Here is a 12,268-nt window from a genome sequence, read left to right as displayed (position 1 = left end):
TCTAATTATTGGGCCCTTCTCCAACTTTTCCTTAATCTTTATGGGCCCATCGTAGCCTGTGGGCCCTCCCACACGACAAGGTCTGCGGTTCCGTTAGTTACTCCCTGGGCCCATTCCATACATGGCAAAATTATTAAGGGTTCAATATTAATAAATCGCAAAACCACACGAATAAATATTACTCAAATGGGTCCACGACTCATTTTTGTTCCATTTACCTTTTGTGTGCTGTTTTGTTTATGTAATGTAGCGACCCTATTTGATGCTTCATTTCTAATTTCATGTTCCTATTGTGAAAATTTTGTTTGAAAATGGGTCCCCTCGAACGGCGTGGAGCTTCTCTGGGGGGAAGTTGCCCCCTCCCAACTTACGGCTATGCCGATGACATAGGCTCAACTTGAAGAACATTTCGTGATACTTTCTTCATTGAGCAACGTGTATATAACTTGTTTTTGAGTTAAACAAGGAAATCTAGAGTAAGTCATTCAGACATTCACACAAGTTTCTTACATTTCTTATTATATTTTTATTTATATTTTGTTTATATTTGTTTGTTTTTGTTATATTTGAGTATCTTGTTTATATTTTTCCATGAAACGATTTTAACTAGTTATTAGTTTTGGTGAAAGTTGAGTGGCGCGGTAGTTGAGTGGTTAGAACATTGAACTTCTGTTCGGTACACCCTGGTTCGAATCCCGGCGAGGCTGAAACTTTTTCAAGTTTTCTTGTTTCAATTTCAATGCATACTCAGTGTGATGAGCAAGATCTTCTCTCCTTCAGAAAGAATATATTGGAATGAGGAGAATTGGGGAAGGTCTCTCGATGGAGGCAATCATTTACAAACTTATTTCCAATAGTTGTTCTAGATTTGATATTTTCTGCTACTTTCAAGCATTTTCTGATTCATATGTGATCAGTGTTTTTATTTCTTTGAATATACAGTATATAATGAAAAAATACATTACATACACAGCAATGTTGAGATAAACATATGATGTTCATTCGACAACACGCTCTGAACCAAAGAGATTGATCTCAGAATGGAGAAATGTTTCGCGCGTCATCTACTCACAATTTTGCTTGCATAAAGACTTGACTCAGTGCTACCAACTGCTGTCAGTACCAAGAAAAGTTAAGTGTAAGTTGGGCTGCATCTGTGTAGGCGTTCTCACAACTGCAAAAGACCTGGACCCCAAGTAATGGAATTAGAGCGTTTAGGGGGAAAATTACTTTTGTGCCTGGCTGTACATCACTGCAGTATACTAACAAGTCAATTTGAGCAAAATATTGTGTGAATATCAAGTCCATTTATCTGTAAAATGTAACGGACGTATTGGATGCTAATAAATGTCTTTCACGCAGTCTTGAGCATGGGAGCTCTACTTTGTTCTTTGTCACTCCCAGATCACGGACTGAATCATTTAGATCTGACTGAGTGAACAGAATAGGACTCTCAGCCATGCCTACTTCAAACTCAGTATCATCTGTCTCCTGCGCGATATCTATGGCATCACTGTCGTCCGTATCTAATGTCTGCGTAGGCTATGGTATAGGTATATCTGGACCATGTGGAACAGGACGAATCGCTGAGCGAATGTTGTTCGGATACTCAATAGTCTTTTTGTTTTTCTTGTTAAAACCAGTAACGTTACAAGAGCAAACGTAGCAGTCGTCGGTATGACTCTGTTGCTCCCGCCAGACCATAGGGATGCCAAATCGTAATGACTTCTTCTTTCCTGACGAACACCGTCATAAATCTTCTACACACACGACACATAAGACCGGGGAGCCCATAGTTTGTTGATGTCGCCTAGTTTCGCTCCGAAATAAGCATGGTAGATCTTGTTGACGAAATCTGTAATGTTTGTTTCGTCACTTTTCACCACAATTCACCACAAATATAACAAAAACTGTTAGGAAAGTTTACACAGTCTCGGTTAGTCATTGTACACTAACACTAACACGTACTTCCTTCCTCAAACAACACAGTGACGAACAGGAAGCGCCATTTCCAATGTGACATTTCGCTGTGTGTCGCTAGACTCACAACTGTTGAACAGTTGAAAGCAATGCGCCGGTTCTGAGCTTCATGTGGTGTTTTCGTACATGTTATAATATAATTATATTGCATTGTCATCAATTGCAAATGTAAGCGATTTGTGCCAAAACTGTGGGTGATACGATATTTTGAGTATCATTTTCAAATTCAGGAGGTCGAAATACATAAAGAACGCCCACATTTTCGAAAAAAAGTTTTTGTGATCTTGCAATTTGTTGCATTGTGAATCGCTGAACTCTATGGCGATTCTAATTTAATAAAATTTTAACAAGATCACATTGTTGAAGCGCGTTATCCCAAGACGTTAGCAAAATTCAATTCAGAGCAGAATGAGAGGTATTTAATCCTGTACAGGTTAGCAGGGAGGGAAACTGTATTTTCGTTTCCGTTTTCATATATTTTTTCAAGTATAATGTTATTAAATGCTGATAGAAATCCTCTGCAAATTGCACATGGTTTGGTTTTCATATAGATTATAGAACTTCTCAAAATTGAGTTTCCAATAGGATGAGAAATATTGGGAATAGATTTAATTTAGTTCAGCATTAGAATAAAAAATATAATGTGTTGTTTCTTGGAACAGATGTACTCCAAATATGTTAAAAAGTCTTATTCAGTAAGCAATCTTATTTTTCATGTAGATTTACTTTAGGTGGATATGAGCATAACACAGTAGAAATCTGTCTACGTTGTCCATCATAGTTTTCTTAAAAAAATGATCAGCTTAGAGAGGAGACTAACTTACGGAATATAAATATATTTTGATGCAGAAATTAATTTCGAATGCAGTAACTAATTATATTAACTTATTCTTTATAAGTAATATATAGCAAAAATTACTTCTGCAATATATAATCAAAGCCTTTAATCATCCACTTACTTTACCATTCACTCACTTTGATGTTGGCCTAAATGTAATTTTAACATACAATTTAATTGTAAAACGCTACTACATATATTTTATTCTTTACTCCTCCCTTTGACGGAAACGTAGACAAAAAGATCAATTCTAGAAGATACTCATGCAGTCCTCTAAATAGTGAAATACAAAGTGGGTCTTAGTTGTTGAGTTACAATTAGTCATATGTATCCTTATAATACATTGACAAACAATTTGTGATTCGAGACAAGAATTTGTTTTATTAACTTTTTTTCTTTCCATTTTACACTTTGCAATATGAATCAAACTATTGTTTGTTATAAATTTCCTGTAAGTTGAAAGAAGGAAAAGACTTTGAACACAAACACAAACAACATGAACAAAATGAATACATAGCTCAATAAATTCGTCTGAGTGAAACAACCAAATGTCTAGGAATGTAGGTTATGAATACAAAGGCTTGATCGCTCAAGTCTGTTCACAGAGTTACCGACAATAGAAATAAACGGAACTTCGCATTGGCTTCTATAGTTTTGAAGAAGCTACATTCTGGAACAATTTTTTCTTCCTTAGGATATTTGACCTACCGAAGAATAAGAACAGTAAAAGATGTTCTGGAAGATTTTTTAAGAGATGGAAGAACATCACGTATAATGTTGAAAGTTCAGTTAGATGTTCAAGATAAATAAATAAATTTAACAGTAACAGCGTAGAACAGGGGTTCTCAATCTTTTCCATTGACGTATTGCTATATTTGATTTAGGGAATATTAATATATTAGTAATATCCGGATTTGTATGTAATTACATATTTTTTCCTTCATATGTAGGTTCGTCATATCCTTAAATGTTTGTGATTCACACGTATTGGGTGCTTCAACTCAAGTTTCATATTACATATTTTTACATATTTTGACCAATATTACATATTTCTATGGTTTCTACAATTTTTTTTTTTACATGAAACTTACTTAACAGTTTGCATTTACTGCAATTTTAATTTAAAATTAAAAAAAAAATAAACTCTCCAAGTGTGCAAGGCTTGCATGTAGATTCAATTTTGTCATGTCTATCTTTTCGTTTCTTTACCGAAAGAGAAATCTCCCTCTTTTTTTATTTGTCAAACCATGTTTCGCAGGATTTTCGCCGATAACAAAAGAAATATAAGAAGAAACAAGTAAAAATCCTCCCTCCGGGCTACATTAGCAGCGCCCTTTATTCTCAACTCTGGAGGAAGACAGATCACGTGCCTGACAGGCGACTGGCCAGGAAATTCCTAAAATTAAGTCTATTTGATTGTTATCGGAGATCGGACGGGAAAAAAGATGAAATCAAATCCTGCAATTTAAGTTAAAACCACTGCCTTCTACATCCGTCCGCTCCCTCTAAGCTGCCTGCTCAATCAGCCAAAAAATGCGTGTACCGTTCATCACGAATTCGCCACTAGGTGGCAGGTCCTACCATGGCATTTTACCGTTTGACAGTCAATCCTGTTGCGTTGCAGTTTGACATCTGTACGTACACAATACATGCTAATAAAAAGAATGTAAAGAAATCTAAATGGTTTGCGTAAAAGTTATAATATGCGGTAGTCATTGAAGAAGTAGAAAAAAATATTTGTTCAAATAGAAACACATTTATTGATGTTACGGCTGAGGCACAAAAATGAAAATACGCTCAATCATATATTGGCCTAAATACAATATATATAATTTTATGCTTTCGTGTGAAGGAACTCCGATGCTATAAGCAAGAGTGCCGATCCTGGGGGGCGGGGGCCCCGGCCCCCCGCATTGTACTTATGAATATGCGATATTCGGTATAGTTTGAATGCAATTTGTCTTAAAATCCTCATATATGTCTTCTGCATCTGAATGCCCCCCTCCCAAATTTACTGAGAAATCGGCGCCATTAACTATAAGAGTAATTATACAGGGTGGTTCAAAAGTAGGTACACGCCTACACCCCTGCATTGATCAGGTAGGCTATACCCTCTAACATTCTAGCTTATAGGTTCATTTGTTTCGGTTGTTCCGAGCTTAAGATATAAGTACAAATACATTAAGAATAAATAATAAAGAAACTAAGTCTACCTTATGGATAGCAATAAGAAATGATATAAAAAGCAATGGGTTGATCAGTAAGTTACTGTATACCTACTTTTGGGCCACCCTCTCTCTCTCTCTCTCTCTCTCTCTCTCTCTATATATATATATATATATATATATATATATATATATATATATATATATATATATAGATTGTTTTTACTCTAAGCCAAATTATACACTGTTTTAGTATTAAAATTAGTGTTGCCCACCAGGGACGTACGGAAGGGGGGGACACGGGGGTCCGGACCCCCCCCGAAATTTCGACTTTTAAAAAATTTAGCCTAATTTTAGGGGCAATTTTAGCAATTTTAATATAAAATAGCTTCATATTTAGTTTGAACCCCCCCCGAAATAAATTCCTGGGTACGCTACTGTTGCCCACGATACGAGACAGCAGCTATGAGAAACGAGATGACATAGCTGTCTCACAATATAGCAAGAGCTTCTTGAGATGAAGTAGCTTAAATCTTGTCTCGAGAGCAACAATATCCAATATATACAAGTGACTATCGTTTCTGACTGTGAAACTACAGTAGACTTCCAAGCTATGCAAATTGAATACTATATTGAAGACATGGAGTATAGTCTTGGGACTGAATCGATTACTGAGAAACGTTTCGCAAAGTCTCTTATCATTTTTGCTATATGAAAATCAACATTGAAACTGGACGTAGTACTGAATTTCTTCAACTTCCAGTTTTACTGAAATATAGGGGTGCAGAGGTTATTTCCCTGAGACCATGAATCAATTTCCGAAAACAGTTTGTGGCTCTATCTATCACCGTTTTGAGTTATAAGCTTTACTGTTGAAACCGGAAGTGGTCGATTTCAACCACTTCCGGCTTAAGTAGAAGGTAGTTCAAGGAGACGGAAAATATTCCTGGGACACTGAATCGATTCCCGAAAACTGCATGTCGATAGCTCTTGCCGTTTTTGCTCTGATACCTGTCAACCGAAGGACATAGCCGTTCTATAAGACTACCAACACTTATACATAATATAGTTTGGAAGTCTAATACTGGAAAGATCTTTTTCATTTTATAAATCCTCGTCAATATACCTCATTGTTCAACTCATCAAATGTGGAGTATATAGTTAGTTTATTGACTTAGAGAGTTTCGTATATGCAACTGCCAAAGGCTTGAGGAAAAAAAACAGAAAATCTAGTATCATTCATGTATACCCCTATTAATGTTCTTACGTAGTTCATTATCGGATGGTATTTCATGAAATAACACTCCATTATATTCCAACTTGGCTTTTCTTGCTTTGCAGAATGATACCCAACAATATAAGACCATTTTCTTTTCTAAACTATTGGAAAAGCGTGGTCATTCCTATGCAAACCATAAAGATTTACTTACAAAAATGGGCAGTACGTGCTGCACTCTAGCGTCGAAATTAGAAAACAAGCGTTCACGCGGGAGACAATGGTTTTTGAAAAGAATGAACAGGCAGGTAAGTGAATCGAGGAGGCGGTGGTTAAAACTGTATGCTAGTATGCTTCCAGGAATTTACTGCAAGAGTCCGTTCCAAGAAGCTGGCGACAATGGCAATATCATAGCAGGTAACCTAAGCTTTCAAAGAACTGCGCTTGTTCAAATGAATGACAGGAGGACAGTACTCTAGTATTGTAGTTGCAAAACGCACTTGTTCTGTATTGACCGTCGAAGTGAGAAATGGCTCCTGTTGCCTCAACTTTATCCGCAAAATTGCGGTCGTGGGTAGCTATCGATGATGCGTTTACTGCGGACGATAAAGTGGTGTTGTGCCAAGTGTGTGATAAAAAGAAATTGGATGTTCAATGAAATCTCAGAACAACATGTACGAAGTGAACTCCATGAAAGAAATAAAAATTTGCAAACTGAAAAAAAAAAAAAACAATGCAAATACAAGATACTTCAGTGAGTGAGTTTCTTAAAGACTTGTGCCAAGCAATGATACAGCAAACATTCTTTGGAACAAAGTTCAAGTGCCAAAATACCGTGCTTTTCTGGAGAAGTACTGTGGGCGTCAAATTCCTGACGAATCCATTCTGCGAAAGTGTTATCTCGAAGTTTGTTATAGGGAAGCTATAGATACCATTAGGACAGAAAGAGGCAGTTTATATATATATATATATATATATATATATATCTGGATTTCTGTGGACGAAACAACAGACGTTTTGGGACGTTATGTAGCAAATTTAGTGATCGGAAAGTTAAGTGAAGATGTTCCATCTAAATCATATCTTATTGCGAGTAAATTGCTGGAACGCACGAAACATTCCACGATTGCTTGCTTTGTAAACGATGGTCTTAAAGTGTTGTGGTCGGTAGGAGTTCAGGAAGAAAAAGTTATTGTTCTCTATACAAACAGTGCAGCGTACACGTTAAAAGCGGCTAGAGCACTTAGAGCTTTTTACCCTCACTTAATTCATTTCACCTGTATGGCCCATGCTCTTCAGCGTGTTGCTGAAGAGGTGAGAGAGAACTTTTGCGAAGTAAATCAACTAGTTTCTTCCACGAAAAAATGTTTGTTAAGGCGCCACAACGTATTCAAGTTTACAGATATCAACTGCCAGACGTGCTACTTCCTCCGAAGCCTGTGCTAATGCGATGGGGCACTTGGATACAGGCAGTACATTTCTACAATGAACATTTTCAAAAAAATTAGCCTATTGTTCATTCATTTTCATCGGAGTCTGCTGTGTCAGTTGCCATTGCTCAGAAACTGTTTAATGACTCAAAAGTAGCATGTGATATCCATATATAGGCAGCAATTTTGGTTGGCTACCCACAAGCATTAAAAAGCTAGAGACCGTTCGGCGGCCTCTTCCGGAATCCATGGAAATCATAGAGGATGCAAAGGGACTGCTGCAAGGTGTGTGTGTGGAGATGTAGGAGAAAATGTTCGAAAGAAACTAAATTCAGTGCTGGAAAGAAACCCGGGTTACGACAGCCTATTGGCAGTATGTGAGATTCTTAGTGGTGAAACAAGAACCCCTCAGAAGATATTTCCACCAACTACATCCCCCTGTTGAAATACGCTCCTGTTACATCATGTGATGTGGATTGATCATTCTCTGCATACAAGAATATTTTATCCGATCGCCGACAAAATTTTACTTCTGATCATTTGGAAATGTACCTTGTAACCCACTGTGCAACAACACACAGTTGAACTGCAGGCACATCTTTTGTAAGTACTTTATTTCAAATTAAAAATGTTCATTAGTGGAAATATTCTTCAATCTTAGTTCAGCTGGTATTGTTTAAAAGATATTAGACTGCTTTTCCCTGCATGAGATAAATATATATAAAACAATGCATTTCGTCTTAAGTTGCTTTTAGTATTTAAATTTGTATATTGCGTATAATTCACTTCAAGATTGGGCCGTGGTGACGGATGCGCATTTAGTGTAAAAGGTTCTAGATTTAAAACGGGACCACACCACACCACATGAGATTTATGACGTATGCATTGCTTTTCTCGGGGTTTTCCTGTTTCTCTCTAGCCGATTCACATCTTCCTTCATTCGTGTCTGATTTTTATTATTCTGCAATCAGTCACGTCAGTGACGTATGGCTGTCTAAGCTGTTCAAGCATTTCACTTCATTGGGGACTTGCATTAAGCAGGATAAGGTGTAGTAGATTTTCTTTTTTATTTTCATAATTCGTTTAAATATTGCATACTCATACGTGTGTTAATATTACGTCTTCATAAATATGTAACATATGTAATATTACATATTCTTATTAATATTACATATTTCTTACATATTAAGCGATTTTTATTACATATTTATGTACATATTTAGCGGTTGATATTACAAAATATCCGGACTCAATATATTAGTAACGAAACTTGGGCAAAATTACACACCTATTGCTTTATTTTTCAAGTAACTAAATATTTTCTTTCAAAGGTGAATTGCTGACTTAATGATGTTTTGTTTTCTAAATGTTAGAATAATCAACTAAACACCCATGTTTCTGATTATCCTACTTCAGTTCTGAAATAACTGAGCCATAATACACAGTGAATGTAAAAAGCAAATTTTATAGAATTCACATTCTTTTGTTTAGTATGAAGATTGAACTTGTTTAGTTAAGCACTGTTTCTAAATGTCTGGACTCAACTGAGGAACTTTAATCTTAAATCGAGTACTATACATTATATTTATTCCTGCACTTGCTTTTCGTATGAGAGAAGAAATTCAAACTTGAAAAGTTAAGTAGCAGCAACACCAATGGAAATTTTACGGGTTTATCTGAGATCTTTGATATTTATTCGTACTTACCAACTAGAAATCTGTTAAGTACATCCTCCTGAATGTTTGCTTGATACTTTTGTTACATGCAATCTCGATTAATTAATCTTTCTCAGAAGGAATTAGCGTTTCTAGTGAAGTGTCTTAAACTAAAAACTGGTCCTTAATTAATAATTCTGCTATGATTAGACTATCAAGATGATCCTTTGTATTCACTGCCAATTCAGTAAGAAGGTTGAATCTTCAACTCGACTACAAATCACTTTCTTTCGTCTCAACTAAACAGGGATGTGTCCAAAGTTGAACCTTGGATCTGGGAATAACCTATATATTTCTTAAAGGGTTTGACAGGCAATTTGCAAAACAGGTTTCAATTTTTTTCTCAGAAGTGATATCCCACGCCTTCAGGGTGGGAATAAATGGAACAACTTGACTTATATGTCCTTTATATATAAAGTGCTCCGCATGACTAGTAGATTAAGAATATAATATGTGCACACGCCTGAGTACAGATGTTGATTTTTCGATGGAGGCGAATTCATAAGGCCGGTGGCATAGCTTTGTTTCTCTGGAGGTGATCTAGAGGGAACAATCTTCTTCTAATTTAAAGAATATACAAGATTTTTACTCCTTAGAATATTGTGGATGCTTATTGTTTATTTTTCCTCATGCCATGGTGGTGTACTCGGTGAGGTACATACCTATCAACTGGGAATCGATCATCATTGGGTGTAAGAATTACTTTCTCGTTCTACCCTTTTCCAACACGGATCACATCTTTAATATGGATACCTAGGGAAACCTTGAAATAACGGCTGCAGGAGCGTGGTGCTGACCATATCACCTCCGTGTGCCAAAATCTAGAAATTGTGAACTTATCTCCAGCAATCACCTGGGCATCTTATGGCGTAATCCATAGAGATGCCCTTAACCTTTATCTTTACTTTTGGTAGAATTTCCATGAAAATTTTCTAATATCTTTGGTACTATTCTCTTACCGTCGGCCCTGCACCAGATCCAATTTTACATTAATGAAATCTACAACTAAAAAAATATAATATTCTCTTTTATCCGACGTTGATTCAATATTTTGTTCTTGATATCGAGTAGGTCAACTTGTTCTATAATAATCCTATTTAAGGGTTAGTTTTCAGTTTATTAACAATTTCTCCGGAAAATGTAAATGTACTTCTGTTATAAACTAAAAGTTGATGCATGAATTATAAAAGAAAGAATGAATGAGAAACAAGCTTATGACTATTGAATGATTCCTTTTGGTATTTCAGGATTGCCCTATTGGAGTATGTCCAACGAAAGCTATCAACGGTACGTGGGTTGTTCCCATCATTGACTGGAAAGGAGAAGATGGTGAATTTTGTGCAACTGTTGAGGCATGCACAATGTAAGTTGTTAATTTCTTTCTATACTTTTACAATAATTACACATCTTTAGAATAGTTTAGATTTTGTTTAAGTTGCTGCAAATGATATGTCTTCTCCAAGTGCGTCATTTCCGAACACTAAAATAATATTAATAACAAGAATAATATTACAATAAAATTACAATACCTGGTTAATCACAATAATCGCCGTCTACAACCACACGCTTTTGCAATCGCTCAACCAATGATTAGATTCCGTTGGAAGGAAAATGTGGAGTCTGTGACGCGAACAAATTATCACACACATGTTGCACCACCCGATCATAAGGGAAGGCCTTCTCCATAAAAGAGTTAGAGATGCCGTAAGAGATGGTAGTCGGTGAGAGGGAAATCAGGAGAATACGATGCATGAGGAAAGTTTTCATACTATAACTCACGAAGAGTCCCCAAAGTCCCTTAAGCGACATTTGCGCATGTATACTGTCGTAGCATATCTTCTCATTCAAAAGTGGCAGTCTGATCGAAGAAACTTTCCTGGCTATTCCTTACACTAAGAGAATTGCACACTTCTAGACGCAGATTCTTGTTGGTCGGCGTGAATCCATGTCGCGTAAAATAAACCCAACTTTTCACGTTAACGATTGCACGGAGCCACCAAATGAAACTGGTTCGGTGTATACCTACTTCGTTTGCAATGGCAGGAATACTTTTCAAAGGGTTCTGAAGAGCTAATCCAAACATATTCATAGGTTTCCACGGTGATCATTTTGGAATTAATGTCGATGGAAGGAAATTTGACGAAAGAACATGAAATGGTTCCGCCGTTCCTAGCCTACATGCACTATTAATGTTTTTCTTGGCTTGCTTCAGGGAATGTCCAAGTTTGAATTCGTGCTGAACGTGTACTGATACGGGAAGGTCCCACAAATTCTCGCTGAAAGCTGATTGCCACATAGCAGATCTGATAGAGCATCATGAGAAATGAACATGAGCAAAATTTAAGATGCAATGGACCAGAAGGATAGGAGCTAGGGGGCTCCAAAATTTGAATAGCCAAAAAATTATATCATGGAATTATGTACGTTTAAAGTAAATATCTTGAAAACCGTTAAAGCAATCAAAACAAAAGTTGCAACATATAAAGAGAATAAAATGCCCTATCGAAAACCACAAACAGTGTTTCCATAGGTGAAGCAGTGGCGCCAACTCAGCATAAAAATATTTTACTATAAATAGCACCATATACAATTGTGCACAAATTTAAAATGCACAATTATCACCAAACATAACAGGGAAGTGTATTGGTACAGTGTTGCGCACTGTTGGAGTTACATCTGCCGAAAATGTACAATGGAGAAGTGTGATATGTGGAAACAAAGGATAATAAAGGAATACATTAGAGAAATGTGAGGATTTTGCAATTTAGTTCTGTAGCCCCGATGAATAAGCAGACAACCCGCTAAAACAAAATGATACACGCGAGGAAAGAAACGTGTGTTTTCTAATTCTGTAAACTGGTTGTCCAGGTTATCTTATCAATATATGGAAGAGTACTTTCTTGCTTGGTGTCTTTCGTGTTAAG

The 12,268-nt window shown here is 36.4% G+C and overlaps 1 protein-coding gene across 1 annotated transcript in view; it reads left to right on the top strand.

Annotated features, from left to right (window-relative positions):
* Positions 1 to 12,268, top strand: part of LOC145662724 (chitin deacetylase 7-like) — a 234,483-nt gene that overhangs the window by 189,711 nt on the left and 32,504 nt on the right. The window contains exon 4 of the mRNA XM_081728588.1: positions 10,592 to 10,707. Within this exon, the coding sequence (XP_081584714.1) occupies positions 10,592 to 10,707 (116 nt within the window). The remainder of the gene's footprint in view (positions 1 to 10,591; positions 10,708 to 12,268) is intronic.

The sequence above is a fragment of the Thermobia domestica genome, chromosome 10 (genome assembly GCF_964235325.1).
Source record: "Thermobia domestica chromosome 10, izTheDome1.hap1.1, whole genome shotgun sequence".
NCBI classification, from domain to species: domain Eukaryota; kingdom Metazoa; phylum Arthropoda; class Insecta; order Zygentoma; family Lepismatidae; genus Thermobia; species Thermobia domestica.
This window is presented reverse-complemented; position numbering and strand designations above follow the sequence as displayed.